At 45.5% G+C, this 17,920-nt stretch overlaps 2 protein-coding genes across 3 annotated transcripts in view; one reads left to right on the top strand and one right to left on the bottom strand.

Annotated features, from left to right (window-relative positions):
* CKAP5 (cytoskeleton associated protein 5) overlaps positions 1-4,227 on the top strand; it is a 52,627-nt gene extending 48,400 nt beyond the window's left edge. The window contains exons 41-44 of the mRNA XM_080395664.1: positions 88-171; positions 265-424; positions 2,140-2,294; positions 3,495-4,227. Coding sequence (XP_080251790.1) covers positions 88-171; positions 265-424; positions 2,140-2,294; positions 3,495-3,749 — 654 coding nt within the window. The 3' untranslated portion in view covers positions 3,750-4,227. The remainder of the gene's footprint in view (positions 1-87; positions 172-264; positions 425-2,139; positions 2,295-3,494) is intronic.
* Positions 4,228-7,299: 3,072 nt separating this feature from the next.
* F2 (coagulation factor II, thrombin) lies at positions 7,300-16,838 on the bottom strand. 2 transcript variants are annotated; one of them, XM_080395740.1, is made up of 14 exons: positions 16,711-16,838; positions 15,624-15,787; positions 14,652-14,676; positions 14,396-14,446; positions 13,780-13,885; positions 13,570-13,700; positions 12,018-12,314; positions 11,502-11,615; positions 11,113-11,239; positions 10,475-10,642; positions 9,970-10,143; positions 9,603-9,781; positions 7,994-8,064; positions 7,300-7,586 (listed from the first exon to the last, which is right to left on the bottom strand). In XM_080395740.1, the coding sequence occupies exons 1-14, from the start codon at positions 16,787-16,789 to the stop codon at positions 7,443-7,445; spliced, it is 1,830 nt and encodes a 609-aa protein (XP_080251866.1). In that variant the 5' UTR covers positions 16,790-16,838; the 3' UTR covers positions 7,300-7,442. The 2 variants fall into 2 exon arrangements, with proteins under 2 accessions (XP_080251866.1, XP_080251867.1); XM_080395741.1 differs by lacking the exons at positions 15,624-15,787; positions 16,711-16,838 and adding an exon at positions 14,919-15,576.
* Positions 16,839-17,920: the final 1,082 nt, after the last annotated feature.

Genomic DNA, 17,920 nt, shown 5'->3' with positions numbered 1-17,920 from the left:
CAGCTAGCAGGTCTTGAGCACATTGTGGGTTTGACTAGCTTCCCGTCATTTTTATTCACTTTGGGTTTGATGTCTCCATTTATTTAGGAGGAAAAGGCTTCGAAGGCCAAAGTTAATGATATTTTGGCAGAAATATTTAAGAAAATTGGCTCCAAGGAGAACACTAAGGAGGTAAGTGCTCCCTTCCTGCAAGGAAGAGGACGTGATATATCAAAATGGTGTATGCAGCAGTCGTGGTAACACACAGGAACTCTTCCCTCCCAGGGTCTGGCAGAGCTGTATGAATACAAAAAGAAATACTCTGATGCAGACATTGAGCCCTTCCTGAAAAACTCCTCGCAGTTCTTCCAGAGCTATGTGGAAAGGGGCCTCCGGCTGATAGAAACAGAACGGGAGGGGAAGGGACGCATTGCTGCTTCTACAGGTACATGTTATATCTCTGCTTCTCATAAATCATTTTTCCTGTAAGGAGAGCAGTTACAGGTCCCCTGGTAGAAGCTAATATTTGCAGATGTTTATGGATTTCCGAAGTGAGTCACGTTATTTTCTTGGCACTTGTATTGCTTCATGAGGTACCATTTGCAGGGACTAGACATTTTTTGTTCACAAAAAAGATGTTACAACCATTGTCACGCTAAATGTAGAAAATGTGAAAGGCTTTGTAAACAAATGGTTCAAATTAATCTCCTGTAGTGCGGATTGAATATCAGCTCTGTGCTTCATGTGTCTGGTATGAGGGGTTGTTTCTGCAAAGTACACAGCTCGTTTACAACCCAGCAGCTGCCAGGTTCTCCTTTTACCTTTTGGTTACTGAAATGATGCAGGAGGTTTTTTGGTAGTATCGTTTACTGTTGAATTAAAAAGTTTATTTTAAATAACTTGAACTGTTTCTATAACAGTCTTTGTAATGACCCCTTTCCAATAAATCAGTTTTTTAATTGGATAAGTTACTGTAAACCACTCTAGTTTGTTAGCGAGACTTTTCATTGTAGATGAGCATAAATGAGTATTTAATGCAGTATTACGGAGGGAAGGTGACAAATGATTAGATGACAAGAAAAACTGAAACAGTCAAGCAAAGCTACCTTTTAACTTTCATTTCTCTTAAGTGTCACAGTGTCCTGTGACACTTAAGCTTTTTCTCCTACTGCTGTTCCTTCTTCTATCCCTGTATTGTAACTCACTACAGGAAGATGATGTAAGGCTTTTTTCAGAACCTCCTAAATGTGTCTAACTAGATAGGACAGGAAATTACAATTTTCATCCTGAAAGTGTGTACAACCAAAAAATGTTAGTTCAACAGAGATTTCTAAACAGAATTTATCTGCCTGAACTTTGTCTCTTTTTTTCCTCCTCCCTAACTGTAACAGTTAAGTTGGATATAATAAAGGATATTGTTCCATCTTGCAGCCGTGCTTCATTTAGACTAAATTATAAATGCTTTGAGTGTTAATTCTTAATTCTCCTTTTATCTATGTTAAATACTCTTGCAGTAGTGAAAACAAATCCCTGTCCCCACTAAGTCTTAGAACTTGCTGTTCATTTCAGAATGGAGAGGGTTTTTTCATAGTGTAAAAGCCTTTCCTAGCCTTTAAAAACATCGCTACATGCCTTCAGAAATCACAATTTCCAATTGAATCGGAAGAAGTAACAGCTTTGTTACCCAAATGAGAGGTAAAGAGGAGTGAGAACCAGTGGCCCAGAAGTACTACTAAACTTGGAAAAAAACACAGAAGATTCCAAATATTTCCTATCCTGCCAGTTGCTGAGTTCTGTCTGTTGGACATCATGGTTACTGCGTATCCCCATCAGCACCTTCCTCTTCCCCCCACCTCGCACTGTCATCTTCAGCTGTCAGCCTCAGCACTACTTCTTGAGCTGCTCTGCTGCCACTTCTTAAATGGCTCAGTTTCTTTTCTTGTTTTTTAATCGTCACTCTTGCAAGGAAATGAAAGGGCTGATATGACTACGCTAGCAAATGGAAATAGCTTGGTAATTTATAGGTTGACTGATTCTTCATCCATTGCATCTTATTTCAAGGAACTGACCAAAAGGCTTACACTTTTTTGATGTGTTTAAATGTTTTTACTTCTTTCCCCCCCTCCCCCCCCCCCCCCCCCCCTTCCTCTCATCTTTCAGGAATTTCTCCTCAAATGGAAGGAACATGTGTTCCTGCTTCTACCCACACTGTATCTTCATCTATAGGAAACACAAATGGGGAGGAAGTGGGGCCTTCAGTTTACTTGGAAAGATTAAAAATCCTCAGGCAGCGTTGTGGCCTTGACAACGCAAAGGTATTGTACTTGACAACACTTGCAACCCCCAAGCACTTCATTTGCACTTTCTAAGAATTCAAGTGATTGGGTTTTCTGTGCCAAAGGCACAGATTCCAGCTGGAATTGATGATTTTTCATTGTACTGCATGCTCTAGCTATTCACTGCATGTCACCGTGCCTGGTATGGATGGCTTTAAACTCATTACTCAGCCAAGTAGCCTTACGTTTCAGTCTGCTCAGTTTGCAGCACTGGTGTACATGCAGGTTGTTTCTACAGCCTTGTGGTTTAGTATCTTCCTTTGCCGCCTAGTTGAGTCTCAGAAAGGTTCAAATAACTATTGTTCTCTAAACTTTAACATATATTGACCTCTGAGTTGAATGATGTGGAAATTGTAGATCTTTCTTCTCTGAAACAACCACAAGAGCTTAATGAAGACTTACATGTTTTGCTTTATGTGTTTTGGCTGTATGGATACTGAGGCACAGAAATGCTGAATGAGCTTAGTATTGGAAACCTGTGGGCCGAAATTTTTAACAATTTGGTGATATGCGTTAGGAATCTAGTGCCCATTACTGAAGTTCACACTCGGCCACATGAGAAGTGATGTTCACTCTAGGCGGTCATCCAGGCATGTCGCTGTTTTAATCTCTAACAAAAACTTGCCTGCCGGCTCGCAGCTCTGAGGAGGGCAGATGTTTCCTAGATGAGAGTCACAAGGTAATTAACACAGACTGAAGTATCAGTTGGTAAAAGAACAATGAATTGACGTTTTAAGTCTTTGGCAAGGTGGATCTTGCCAATCAATCCAAGTTTCCTTTTCTCATTTTTCCAGAAAACTCATTGGCTGTTGATGCTGCACACAGGCATGGACTTTTCTCTTGTGGTGTTAGAATTTAGACTGTCCAAGACTGCTGCAGGCCATCTCAGTAAAACCTGGTCTGCTGTGAATTTTTGGTCTTTAAAGACTAGTTCCTTCGTGTCCCTACTGCCATCTAGCTAAACTACTTAAATGATAGGAATTGAGTATTGTAGTTGGCTTTGCATGGTCCCGACTTTGATGGCAACTGACTATCACTGCAGATTACCTGTGTTGTATTGCTCCTTCCCTTTCCTCTGTTCTTAGTGTTTCCTGTGAAGATGAAAAGCCATTGATTATGGTTTGTACTTCTTACATGGCTTTTGCCGCTGTCTTAACGCTTCACTTTCCTCCCCTGTAGCAGGAAGACAGACCACCTCTTACGTCTCTGCTCTCTAAACCAGCACTCCCTACAGTTGCATCTTCTACAGATATGCTTCACAGTAAGCTCTCCCAGCTCCGTGAATCACGGGAGCAATACCAACATCTGGACCTGGACTCCAATCAGACTCATTCCTCTGGCATTGGAACTACCCTGGCTTCACCCTCTTCTGCAGCAGCTAATATTGATGACTTGAAAAAAAGATTGGAGAGAATAAAAAGCAGTCGCAAATAGGGGTGCGAGACAGCATCACTGTTGCTTGGGCTGTCTTCAGCTTTAGTTTACTAAACTAGAAGTCTTCATAGTTAAATGGCCTCATTTAGGCCTAATGTATACAAACTGGTTTATGTATAATACAGTGGATTTTGGGGGGTTGAGTCATTGTGGCACAAGTATTTGTACATACTTTGCTTCTCAGTGAGCATCTCTTTGACAATAGAAGGCTGTCTGTGTATTAGTTTTAGTGTACAGACCTGTAAACAACCATCCTCTTGTTCAGACTAGTTTCTCATAACTTGGGGTTTTTTTAATTTGTAAAATTGTCTTTAAGATCTTTTCCTAGTTCTTAACTCTTAGAAGATCTCTAGTGATATCGCTTTTAATTTTGTGAATTCTTCTCCATGTAATCCTTGAACTGTTGATTCTGTATGGACACATGGCATGAAGTAACTAATTTAAGTGTCTTTTGTAAATAAAGTTTGCATTAACTATACCAGCCTCTGTAGGAACAGCAGTGACTGCTGGTTAGAGAGGTCACTCTCTATTCCTGAATGTTAGTGACTGGGCATCTAGAAACTGAACTAAGCTATTCTTGACATGAACCTTGGGGTTTGGGTATATTATAAGGAAGATGAGTGAATATATACTATCTGTGGGTGCAATCCTGAGACTTTGCACTCTTACTTCTATGAGCAGTAGTGTATTTTTCATATAGTTGGTTTTTTGTTTTGGAATACGTTTCTGTAACTTGAGAGTAAGTTGAGAATATTTAGTTTGCTGAAATGCTTATTTTACGTTATCTAGTCTTTGTAATGCCTTTACCCAGATTAACCATAGTCGCATTGGTGTACAAATGCTTTCTTTGAGGGGGCCTGCTGCTGTTGATACAGAATAGATTAGCAGTGATGTACAGTCAGTGGACTCGTTTATCCTGAGCTCATTTGGTTAAGCAGTCTTCCTTGTGCAGGCAGACCTCACCACCACATTCTTTTTGCTCTTGAACATCTGAAGTCAGCAAACTCTGCTATTTTGTATAACTAAGACACCTGGTAGTGCTAGTCTGGGAAAGCTGTAGCCACTGCTTTTTGTGCAAGAATGTCTTCTGATTAGCCTTTTTCAGACGCTGTAAGTATGAAGATGAAGACATACACTGTGTAGCCTTTCTAGCCCTTTCATCTCTGGGTAGGTGAAGCGTTTTCACCTTACTACTGCACTTCCTTGTGAGAGCTGGTTGTGAAGCATAAATTGCACATCTGTTCTGTAGCTGGAACAGTTATTGAAGAGTTGGACAGGCAGGCTTAAAATAGCACACTTCTGCTCTAGATTTCAATCTGTTCCACGTAAGTGCTGCTTTTGTTGTTGGCTCTGTGGACCAGCAGTCTCTGCATTAGGGCCATTACCAGAACTATCTTGCCTGATTACAGTAAAAATGTGGCTTTCAATTAGTACCTGTACAGCAGATCTATGCCAGAGCTTCTGCAAATTGGCTGAAACCTTCCTTTTACAGGGCCCCTAGGCTGGGTTGCAGTTGATACAGTACTGCTTGGTGCTTATGGTGAGTTTGTACGCTGTGATAGCAGGTGAGTTGTGAGCGTTCTCCATCCTGTGTTAATTGACATGATGCCGTTCATTGCTCCACCGCCTTGATACGGTAGTCGCAGTCTCCTCTCCTCACCTGAAGTGGGCATGCACTTTCTTATGGAACAGAGCTGTATGACAAGTGGAGGTTTGGCCCTCGTTGGTGTGTGCTGAGGTTTTGTACATTTAAACTGGGGCTGTTTGTGAATAGTTTGTGTTGGCTGGCACTAGAGTTACTGCCGCTACCTCTCAATTACTAGCTGCTTTTTGAAACTTACTGACACTTAAATCAAGCCGTATGTTCCTTTACCGTGTCCAGCAGATGTTCTGAAGAGCTGTTTGTTATTTAGCTCAGGATGTTAAAACAGCAATGCCTGCAAACCTGCATACAACTGTTCTTTAATTTTGAAGCTGGATTGAAGTGAAATACAGGAATAATTGAGTAGCAGAAGATAGAGTTGCTTACTATGAATGAGTTTTTGCCCTGTGTCTCTGTAGTGTTTGGTTGGACTCAATGTCCTGGGAGTTCTGAACTAAAACTTGTGCACATAAATTAATAAAGCCTAATCTTTAGCCCAGACAATATTTAAATAACATTAAACTGAATTTTGAAAATGATTCCTCTGTATTGTTTGTAACAAGTCAGTATTAACAGTGACTTACTCCAGAAACTGTATGGTCCTCGTTCCTCTCTTAGATTTGCAATTTCTCACAAATTGTTAGATAGCAGTGAAAGGGTGAGGTTAAATTTTTAGATATTAGAAGGGCTAAACATTTTCAGTTTCCAGCAACTGTGGTTACTGATGACTTTAAGCAGTTGTGGATCTTGAGCTCTCGAGCTTTCTTTCTTCAAATGTCTTTGAGAGGTGGTTGTTATGCTTTCTTTGGGCAATCAAATTGGGCTGTCTTCGGGTTGGTTCCCAAATGAGCCATTTTCAGGGAGGTGGCCAGACAAGTAATTGATCAATAGCTTTGTTTATATCCACCTAATTTTAGATAGTTACCTCTACTGTCACTTTCTCAGCACAGCAGCTCTGCTGCTTAATATCTTATGAAGCACCAAAAAATTTCACTGTTGCCTGTTTCTGTGATGTGATGGCACTGTGAAAGGAGCTGTAGGAATACGGTGTCACAGGGAGCAAGGACAGCTTCCAAATCTCATTATTTTAAGAGAGAATTGTGCTGAACAAATTGGCTAATCAAGAACGTGTTAATTGCTGATCCTCAGTGGTCCAGAAACTGCTGCTAAAGAGGAGATCATGAAAGAACTGAAGCTTCTTTTGGGAGCGATCCCTAAACAGGCTGTGTAAGCTAACCAAACGGGTGTGGTGTGCAGGATGCTTTCAGTGCGGGCCCTTTGACAGTAACTGTGCATAAAGCGCTTCCATCTGCATCAAGCTGTGCAGGTAGAAGATACACTTGGAGGACCCAGCACCACCTGCCATGTCCTGCCATGTAGAAAGGTACTGCCATATAGTAATGGAACTGCCACTTAATGTATTCAAGCCCATATTTCTCTGTAGGATGAACTGCATACGGCTGGCAGCTGTAACTTCTTAAGATGCTAACCTTGTGAACATGGTGCTGGTATTGTTGTCTGCTGTTGTAGCTGAGAACAATGTCTGTCTTACCCAAACGGGTCATAGTTGCTTTGCTTTTTACATTGCTATTGGTGTTGTGTGTAATGCCACAGTTACTGCAGAGTGATCCTCTCCCATGTGTTTTGGGCTCCATTTCTAGAACGGAAAATGAGTTGACTTGAAGGGAGGAAATGGATGGTGCCAGGGGGCACAGTCGTGCTTTCTGTCACTGACTTAAGGCTGTCATTTGAGGTCTAAAATCTGTTGATGATTATAGCTGATAGGCAGGAGGAGAATTTGAAGCACAACAGGTAATTAGCAGGTACAACTGATGCCGTTCTGTTGGTGCTACTGTGACTGCTTAGATTCAAGTGCAGCTAAACTCAGCATGAACAAAAGGAAGAAGATGGGTTTGAGAACTTTTATTTTCAAGGGACAACACTCTCCTTTGAGTTGTAAGGATGTGACTGCTTTACTTCGGGATCTTCTGTGCTAATGTTTTTAAGAAGTGGAGCATTGTAGCAAAACTGAGAGCAAGTAGATGCTTCCTTTATTGCCCGTGTTTTTCAATGGCTTTTCGCATCCACTTTTTCAGGCGGAATACATGGGTATAAAATCCATATTTGCCATCTCGGTCACAGCCTTCTCCCCATGAAACTATTCCCACTTGATACCAACGGTTGTCGTCAGGGTTCTAAAGCAAAGAAAAATAGGATTAGCACAAGGAGCAAGAGACTTTCAGATCTAAGCCTTGAGTGTGCCCCAGCCTGTTTAGTGGTGGATACTGGTTTGGAATTCAGACTGGCATCTACTAGATGACATAGCATGTTGGAGTCATTTTTGTCTTTACTCTTAAACCTCTAAGTGAGAATTGGCCAGCACTCATACATTCTGTAGCTGATCTCCATACGTGCTGAGAACTCAGTACAGGAATGGGGCTGGATGACTGCAGGGTTCGTCTCGGTTGCACAGCTTGGGCACGAGATGGGCTTGCTTCAGCCACGTGGCAGTCTGTCTGCTGCTGGTTTTTTTGACTATTAAGAAAGTTCAGCGTAGCACAAACCTAGCTCCATATGTTTTATGAGCTTAACTTGAACATACCTTCATTACGAAAGGTCCCCCACTGTCACCTTCACAGGCATCTCCTCTCTTTGAGTCTTCAGGACTGTAACCTACAGGCAAGAAGAAAGTTGGGCATTTGACTGCAGGGGGAGTGCCTGGTGTTGGCTGTCTCTTTCCCTCGAAGTACTGCTGCATAAATTTTCCAAGAACTATGAGATGGCTTACTGCTTCTGTCTACTAAATTTAAGCCCAATAGTTACCTTAGCTGTTTGACATGTAATATAAACAACTAACTCTGCTTCTGTCTTTGCAGCATTCCTGAATCCACCATCCGTGCTCTCGTTCAGTTTCCTTTCATGAGAATTGCCGTCACTGTCAGCTGCCGCTGTGTTCAACAGCTGTAGCTTGCACTGCTGAGCCCTTCATTTGTCTTAAACTTCTCCGTGTGTAATATTCCATGTACCCTGTTCTTTCATTCTGTTTACTATAGAGACACGTTGCCATCCTAATTTTCACCTTCCTATCATTCTGCAGGCTCTGTTCTTTCTGTTCCCCTACTGTCTGTCTTCCCTTTCCTCTCTGTAGCAAGACTGTAGGAATTCACTTTAGTTCATCAGGAGTTAGTGTCTTTGCATTTTCCCGTCACCTTTTCTGCTGTATGTCTGCATCTTGGCTATTTTTTCAAGAATCTTGTCTTGAAAAAGAAACCATAAGAACACTGTATTGTCAGTATGCTCAAAAAACTGGCTTCCATCCCCTAACTCAAGCAATTGTGTGCATTATTAGATGCAAGCAACACAAACTCAGTCAAAAATCACTGGAGATTTGTGTATAGGATCTGGTAAAGTCTGTGCAAATGAAGCATACAGCAGAAAGTATGGAAGTGGTTACATAAATCCCTAGTCTCTGTGTAGCTTGAGTTCTGTGTTTGCTTCCATTCTCCCTCAGAAAGGGTATAGTGCCAGAAGAGACTTATGAAAGTACAACAAGGATTATCAAGTACAGAATGCCTTCTATATTAGGAAAGATTAAATAAATGCCTCTCAGCTTGGAAGAGAAATGACAGAGCTGTAAAGGGTCCATAAAATAGCATATGACACAGAATTTTTTTTCCTATGAGTATAGATGTGTACCTCTTCAAATGTATTGGGAAACCTAACATGAGGAATTAACATTTTTCACACGTGCGTAACTGCGCTGTGGAGCCTCTTGCCACAGAAGTTGTGGGTGTCAGTATGAACAGGCTCCAAGAGGTGGAGATGAGCCAGCAGAGAAGAGGGGGTGGTTTGGCTACTGTGTAGGCTCACTGGTGTGCAGTCTTTAATTTAGGAAGCCACTGAACTGTTCTGTATACCGGTGGAAAAAATAATTTTATGTGTGCTCAGTTCTCTCACAGCTGTTGCTGATACCTAGCAGAGCCATGCCTTCAGTTAGCCTGCCATTGCCCGGTGTTAGAAACTAGTCAGAGCTGTAAGTTCTCCAGCCTTCCTGTTTTCTGAGAGCTGAAAATCCTTATCATAGAAAGTTACTCTTTATGGAGGACATTTGCAAATCTGTCAGAAAGTAACCTTGCTGCCTGAGCCCCACCAGGAGCTCTGAGCCCTTGTCTTCTGTGACAAGTTGGCCTTGTGTCTCCAGTGCTGCTTACCTGCACAGAACATGTTGTCAGTGACTTTAACTTTGGTGGATGCCTTGCAGATGTTTTGGTCTACAATGGGCACATTGAGCTGTTGCAGAACCGTGGGGAGGTTGCTTGGGCTAGTGGCCCATGTTTCTTTCAAGTTTCCCCAACCAGTTACCCGCCCTTTGTAACCTGCCAGCATTAGCCTGTGGAAGGAAGCATGAATATAATCAAATGAATTGCAACAGCTTTCTCCCGCCTGGCTCTCTTGCTGCAAATAGCCTAAATAAAGCATCTTTTTCTGGGGGTGGGTTTTTTTTTTTTTTTTTTTTTTGAAGGCCCAAAGGACGCTTTTGTCGCCTGTGTTTTTAGGACTGTGGGACAGTGTCCTCACCTCTGCACGACCTGTTTGGTAGGCAGGCAGACAGGATGGATGTAGTCACTGAAGATCATGGGCCTCTTCAAGTGCATGAGTGCAATATCTCGGTCCATGTTCTCTTTCCAGTTGTACTTGGGATGGATGATGATTTTATCCAACAGAGCAATCTTCTCTTTATCCTTCTCATATCTGAAAGAGTCATGAAGGAAAGACCTTGCTGTGCTTTAGCAACCGAGTCTTCTGGGGTTCATGATGCTCTCAGGCACTGTGTACCCTCTGAGACAATACTGTCTTTACATGGGAGCACCCCTTTAGAATTTCCATGCCTCTGCCTTCCCCTTCATTTTAACCTTTAGGATCAGCAAGAGCAGCAAACGGCAGCTCCATTAGATCCCCTTTGTGGAGGCATGTGACATTGGCTATGGATGTTTCCTTGGATACTGAGTGACAGCCCAACCTCACTGTATCTCATTACTCCAAGAGGAAGGCTAGTTCATTCTCATGTCATCCAGGCTCTTACTTTGCCCTTATGTGCTTGCCAATCCGCACCAAGATGTCGTTTGTAGTTAAGTTCTTGTCCCAGGGTGGATAATAAAGACAATGAGCAGCAGTCAAGATCCAGCTGTCACTGATGAGGCTGGCACCACACAGCAGCTCTTGAGGACTCTTCTTGTAGAGCATCACCTGCCTGAGAGACAAGGCGGGAGGAAGACTTAGCAGGACTAAGGGCATGGCTGGCTGAATGGACCTTGGTGTCATGCAGAAAGAGCAATAAGCAGAGAAGAGTGTTGCACTATGCTGACAAAGACAACTGCATAACTGGCTCCTAGCAGAAGTCTTCCGTTTGTATGTAGTCAGCCATTTACCCTGTTTACTTCACCTGGAGAGGTTTTCTCTTCCCCTCTGCTCCAGCAGAGCAGGAAAGAGGAAGAGGCAAAGGTGAAATACACCAGTGCATGCACTTTCCCAGATGGTTGTGTGCTTGGCTCAAGAGGAGAGTTTCTTTTCAGCTATTTCAGTACTGCCCTGTCCACCACTTGGAGAAGCTTTGATTGGAAACCATAACACCTGCATGCTGCCATGTTTTTTCCCCTTGCTTGAACCAAAGAGAAGGGAGACACAATTCCCTATGAAGGACTATGCAAAGATATCACTTACCAGGGGGAGCTGCCAACTTCTGCGTCATCCCCATGGACAACTCTGCCTCCCATGTAGGACGCCAGCAGCTCCTTCTCACTTTTGTCTGTTACCTTTTTCTTCTCAAATAAAGGACGAGTGCCACAGTCTGAAAAAACAGGCAATCTGGCTTTGTTACTTGACCTGATTCACAATGGAGAAACAGCTGCAGTCAGCATGCTAAGCTGGAAGAGCCTAGGAAGGAAGTAACTGGAGATTGACTTTGGAGGGTCCTTCAAGGAATTTAAATATCTCCCTGTGCTTTTGACAGCATTGGCAAGCTGGTGTTTCTGAGGAACAGTGAGTGCCCTGTGAGAAGAAGCTGCAGCCTTTCTACAAAGCGTGGTGCTGTATCTAGAGTTCTTGCTCACCTGCTTCGCCAGAACCAAATGTTTTGTCATCAAAGAAGGTTTTGAACTCTTGAGGAAGGATGGTACGCCCTGATATTCCCTCCGGCTGTTCATTCCCATCCTCTAGCGAGCTGTCTGAGAGAGACAGAAAGACAAACATGGTAGAAGGCTTAGCTACTTTTCTATATTTATCATATGTTTCCATAATTTTTCCATAATCATCAGCAATGTAAATGTTCCTTTCCATTCCTTCAGATGCATTGTGTGTGTGATGTTTTAAAACCACTGCTCTTTTTAATGCCCCTTGTCCACCATTGGGAGTTTTTAGGGAGAACACCTGAGAGCTATTAACACCTCTATACGTGTACGACAGGTGCCTCTGTGTGGTATTTGGACAAACAGGACTTCCCCATGCATGGTGCACATGCTGCCTCGTCTGTGCCTCCCAGGCTCAGCACTTCACCCCAGTCACACGTGCTGGTTTTGTTTGCCGCTGCCTCACAAGTGTGCCTACCCCAACCAATGCAGGCTTCTCACCGCAGTAGTGCAGGTTGCAGTATTCAAAGTTGGGTGGCTCGTCTGTGACACACCAGACACCCTCGTCATCACCGTCTGGGTTCCGACAGTAATTCTCTAGCAGCTTCACCTCTGGATCAATGTGTTTTCCGTGGAGCACTGCTTTGGCTTTCTCAGAGTTCCACGGCAGGCACTTTGCTCCAGACACGGTGACCGAGAGGGTCCCAGTGTAAAACATGCCTTTCTCTTGTTCACAGGGCTCCGCTGGGGCTGGTGGTGTGACCCGTGGGGTAAATTCAACTGTTGTCCTTTCCTCACCTGGAAAGACAGAAAGCTGTGATTTAAGACAGCTTTGGGCTCAGAAGTGCTGTCAGCAAACAGCAGCGAAGCCCCTTTACTAAAACCTAGAGTTCCCCAGGGTGTCGTGTTCTGTTGCTCCCACCATGCTCCCGTGCATGTGGTGTCCCTCTACAGTACTGCAGTGTTGGTGGTGGCTCTCTCAACGGGAGGTTAAGGTGAGGCTGGTGCTGTTCACCCTTCTTCTTGCCCTTTAAGATACAAGGGACAATACTGTATTCCTTTCTGGGGTATCTTCGAGAACCAGCTCAAGGGATGGGTAGGTACTTCAGGCATTGTGATGCTGCCGTGTTAGAGCCTCCAATGCCTTTTTCTCAAATGTGTAACTAGACCATATTTGGGGGAGCCTTTTATCATGATGTGCTACTAAAATAGCAAATTTAACTTTTGCCAATGTTTCTATATCTAATGATAAGAAAAAAAAAATTGCCTGCCAGATTTTCCACGCTTTTTCTTGCAAGTGTCTGAATGGCTGCAAGCTTCAAGCAGCATTTCCCCAGTGAGCAGGCACCAGATAATCTGCCCTGTGGCAGTCATTTGGCCCCAGGCTGCCTTCTCCTTGTGCTCTGGGAGAATCCCCACATGAAGAACTTCTGCTGTGAGAAGATTCTCTGCTTTCTACTAGTTCTTCCAAGGCAAGCCAAGCCGCAGGGGAGACAGCTCTCTATTACGGAAAAGTGGGAAGGTATAAATGTAAGGGGAAAGGTTCTCTTGCCTGTCAAGTGCAATAATAAGGGTGTTTTCGCTTTTCTTGAGATTGTGGGTATTAAACTGCACCCCTCTGTATGAGTGGATGTTAAGGTAGGCAGTCAAGTACAAGCTGTAGCATTTTTTTCTTAAAGGTGGGAATTCAGACAAAAAAACCCCCAGTATGACTCCTTGCTGTCACTAATTAGAGGTGCTTTTGAACTGGCAAAACTGCAGTAGATCCCAGAGGACTGCTGTTACCAGCTTTAATTTACATCTAGATTAGCGTAGTCTAAAGAAACAGTGTATTAGAGGAATTTAGCAAAGGTGTACGTATGAGCAACTCAATGACTTTTCCTCCTCAGCCCCCTTACCCGTTGAGATGCAGCCTCTTTTCTCCATCTGGCCTCTGGTCATGTAAGATCCCTCTTTCCTTACCCTCTCCCCTTCCTTGAGACATCTAGTACCAGTCTGAGTGCAGTGTTCCCTGCCAGCGAAGGGCCTGCCGGGACGCAGCGCTGAGGCATACCGCACACTGGGATGGGACACTCCTCCCGTTCCACTGTTGGGTCTCGAGTGTAGCACCACGGGCCTTCCGAGTTGTTGTCTGGGTTCCTGCAGTAGTTCTCGATGAGGTTGGGATAAACCGTGGCATTAAATCTACGAGGAACAGCTGGTTAGCCTGGGAAGGAAGGAGACCCTGGAGAACCCTTCCGGGGTACGCAGGAGACAAACTTACTTCGGTATGTGTGGAAACTTGCTCGTCCACACTTGACATTCAATCCCTGATTTGGTGTAGCTAATTGTCCCCTGATAGTTCTGGCCCAGCCCGTGAGAGCAGTTACCTGTCAAAATACCAACACTGTGTAAGCCAGGGCCGGTGAACAGGGATGTTGCGTTTTTCAAGGTCAGAGGTACCATCCCACAAATCCCTTTAACTTTTGCTGCATGTGTGAGGCTGCGCGAGCAGCGGCGTTCTTTGTGGGGTGGGAAGGGCGCTCTCCTGGAGCCCCTCTGCCTCAGAGGGAGCTCGCCCTGGGGCTCTGTGCTTTGCTTTGGCTGGAGGTGCGGGGCAGAGAGGCTGGCCTTGGGGACACCTCTCTGTGGCTCAAGGAGAAAGGTATCTACCCCGTGCTGTTTCAGTGGCGGAGTTAGGCTGTTTGTGAAATGGTTGTGGGAAAATAAAAGCGAAGATAGGAATTTTAAACTCCCCCCCCCCAGCTGCTGTTTTTCTTTCTAATCAGGTGCCTCCACCAACTTTAGATTTATTTTTATTTTTTCTTACAACCTCTGCAGGAAGCAAGTTCCTGGCATGCACCGCATCTTGGAGATAGAGGTTAACGTGTATTTCTTACCTTCTAGACAAGCATTCAGAGCTGTCCTGGACTTTCTCAGGCCCTGACATACTAGCAAAATAAGAAAAAAGAAACACGTTATGTGAAAGGACTCCAAATAACCATCTTAGTTTTAACTAGTTTGTCATCTAGGGACAAAATGCAAGTGCTTTGTCCTGGAAAGTGAGCTCTCATAAGAGGGTAGGGAGCCATCTCCAGGAAGGGACAGTGCATCCTAAGGGATAGCATAGCACGTGCATGACTGGAAGCAACTTACCTTGGTATTTTGACCAAAATGCTTCCTGTAAAAAACAAACAAACAAGAGACACAGAACATCAGACCTTGCTTAGCTGCTGTAATTCAAACCAGCAGGAGAACGCCCCATCACAACACATGGAACAGACTAACTACGCTCTCTTTCGATATCAATTGCTACGGGGTCCAGCAAAGTAAAAAATGTGATATAAAACCATGTTCCCATTCATCAGACCCAGGAATCAAGAGAGTATTGCTGTTTCTAAAAAGACCAAAGATGCTTACAACCTTCATCGACCTGCAGAGGAAGCAGAGCCTGGGCAACAGTGCAGAAGTCCAAGGAGCTCAACCTAGAACTCCGAAGGCCACAGTTCTTTGGATCTACATCTGCTGCGCAGCCTCGGGGTGAATGTATAAAAACACTTCACAGAGGTAACCCTGACTCCTGTTTATCTGTTTACTGTTGTATTTATGGGTGTGGAATTCAGCATGCATACTGGCTTTGGAGCTAGGAGCAAATCCCAAAAGGATGCAGAGCAACTTTAGGGGAGGGAGTGAGTCTGAAAGTCGGAAGAAGGAACGGACTGTGCAAAAGCTTCAGCTCAAAGGAGCTTGAGGCACCTGCACTCAGTGTTTGGTGGCTAAGTGAGCTCTTCTGCGAGTGTCTTAGACTGTGACGGTTCAAATTCATGTGGCACCGTGCTGAACTAGTAGAAGATGCAGTTCAGGACTGATAGGAAGACTCTCCATTTCATGCTTAAAGTAGAAAGGGAGGGAAAAGAACCTGAGCTTTGAGCTGCATTCCCTGGAGTGGCTCCAAGAAGGAAGCTCCTGAAGGGAGCCTCAGCTCTCCCTGGAGCACACACGCATCAGCCTCATTTGGTTCACAGCACCGAGTCTTACAACCCCAGCCCCTGGCTGCGTGTGTGACCTGCTGGTCTCTCACTACAGGGATCGGCTAAGGGCATGTTTCCTGGGAACCCCCGTACGTACCGTCTGAACGGTGGATTCAAGGGCTTCAAAAGCCTCCTCATAACTGCATATCTCCTCCAGGCACTCCCGCTCCAGGTTTCCCTTAAGCATCTCTTCCAGAAATCCCTTGTTGGCACGTCGTGGGCGCTTGAGCAGTGACAGTGCCTGCCCCTTTTCCAGGAAAACTGCTGGGTCAGAACACTGCCAGTCAAAGGGGAGCTTGCAGTGGGAGGGCCCCTTTGTCTCCCCTTTTGGTTTCCAAAAATCACACGCAGCTGACATGATGATCCCACAGCCCAGCCTCCCCCAGTGCACCATGCAGAGGAGAAGCACCGTCAGGTCTACCCCTGATGATCAGAGCAGGCTCTCTAGAATTCATCTGTCAGGGCTCGCATCAGTAACAAAAGTGACGGGAATCCTCTGCTATCCTTGGCAAAGCTGCTCTGCTCATACGCAGTTTGGTAGAGGTTTGTTTGCTTGGAGCCTCCTACTGCTCCCTGCCAGCCACTGTGTTTCTGTCTTGCCAGCCTCAGACCACTCCGATAGGTACAGCTTGGTTCTGTCTTCGTGGTCTGAGACCTGTAGACAGGTCTTCCCCTACACAGAAGCCGGGTCAGAGAGGACCTAACCTCATGCTAAGAAAAGACAGATGAATTGGAGGCCCTAATAAGAAAAAAGGAGTAGTGAGCGGGAAGGTGGCATTGCTGCGTATGACTTCAAGTTTAGATAAGGCATAGCTGGGAGGCAATGGAGAGTTGCAGCCACCCAGGTCAGCTGAGGAACTCTAGCCCAAAAAGGCCCACAGTTGTATCACACGTGGTTCTGGGCTGAGCCACGTTCCCCCTCCCCACCATCTCCCAGGTGACCCGCAAAATCCACAGAGCTGTTGTCACCAGCTGCTGGCTGCTGCTGCCTCCTCCTGTGCAGGAAAGCCCCATGCTCACCCCACTCTTGGCACCCTTTCGCTCCCAACTTCAAACTTTTAGAAGGCCCTCCTCCCTTACCAAGAAAACCTACCACTGGCTTTACCCCTGGGAACAAATAACCCCATCGTTCTTCCTCCTGCCACCCGCTGTCCTGTCCTTTCCGTGGTGCCGGTGAGGCTTACCTCCATCGTGGCTCAGCGTGAGGTGCAGGAGGCTAGACAAGAGCAAGCCCCGCAGCACGCTGGTTCTGTCCCGCGCCATGCTGCACAGCCCTGGCTGCAGGGGAAATGCGGAGGGAGCAGAATCAGCGGAGTCACAGCCCCGCTGGGTTAATATTGAACCAGAATGAAGAAAGAGGACTCCAGAGGTCGTGGTGTGTCAGGGACAGTGGGACTGAGGCTTCGTTTATCCCTCCTCTTTTGGCATCTCTCCCTCCCTTCAGGGCATCTTCCTTTCCTTTCTTGATTGGTGGAAGCCAAGCAAAATGTCTCTGGATCCCCACGGGACTAAAATTAGCATCCCGTTTTGTAATAGGGAAGATGGCATGAGGAGAGAGAGGACAAGCTCGTCCCAGGGCACAGGGAGAATGGGCTGGCACGGCGAGGTCCCTGCCAGCTCACAGCCCCCCCAGCCGGAGCAGCCTGCTCCCTTTCCCTCCTTGCCACTCTGCTCCTGTGCAGCTCTTGGCACCAGCGCTGCCTCCCCGCCACACTGTTCTTGGAGGCTGTACCCTCGTAGCCTCACACACAGCAAGACTTTGAGAGCTCCTTAGCTGTTCCAAGTCCTTCTCCTATTTTTAGCTGCAAGCCCCACTGGCTTTTTCCCCTAGAGTCCAGTTGTCTTTTCTCCCTGCAGCTATCAGCAAGCTCAGCCCCAGCTATTCTGGCACCAGAACACACAGTTTAAGTCTCTCCCATCTCCCTCGCCTCTGCCAGGGAGCAGAAGGGGTGCCTGCAACAGCTCATGCGGAATTTAAATTTTCTTCCCAGTTATGTCAGCAGTGCCATTGGCAGCGCACGCTTCCCACTGCGCTACAATTCCCAGTGGAGTGGAAGAGGGTGAAGCAGCGTGATGTTTGGGCTCCCACTTTTACTTCCACCCAGTAGAACGTACAAAAGTACCTCCAAAAGGAAACAGAAGCTCTGACGAGCAGGGAGCTTGCACGCCCAAAACCAGCCAGAAAAACAAGGGTTTTCAGGAACAGGGAGGCAGGAATAGTCTGGATGTCATGACATCAGCTAGCATGGCAAGACTACCAAGGGCTACTGGAGCTGGGAAAAGTAACGATTCCTACAGCAAGCAGAAAATTGGCAGGGTGAGAAACCAGCAGAAGAAAGCAGGGCAGGGTGGGGGCAGCCTCAGGAATTGCCACATGGCACGAAAGAGCTTTCT

The sequence above is a fragment of the Falco punctatus genome (assembly GCF_963210335.1).
Source record: "Falco punctatus genome assembly, chromosome: 7".
Lineage (NCBI taxonomy): Eukaryota > Metazoa > Chordata > Aves > Falconiformes > Falconidae > Falco > Falco punctatus.
Note: the sequence above shows the minus strand (reverse complement) of the source record. Positions and strands in the feature narration are given on the sequence as shown.

Excerpts from the sequence above, each read along its gene's own strand:
- F2 (XM_080395740.1), bottom strand. The coding sequence starts at position 16,789 with ATGGCGCGGGACAGAACCAGCGTGCTGCGGGGCTTGCTCTTGTCTAGC. Across the intron at positions 13,701-13,779 it reads AAGTTTCCACACATACCGAA|ATTTAATGCCACGGTTTATC; the intron begins GTAAGTTTGTCT and ends TGTTCCTCGTAG. Across the intron at positions 7,587-7,993 it reads GGGGACCTTTCGTAATGAAG|AACCCTGACGACAACCGTTG; the intron begins GTATGTTCAAGT and ends TCTTTGCTTTAG.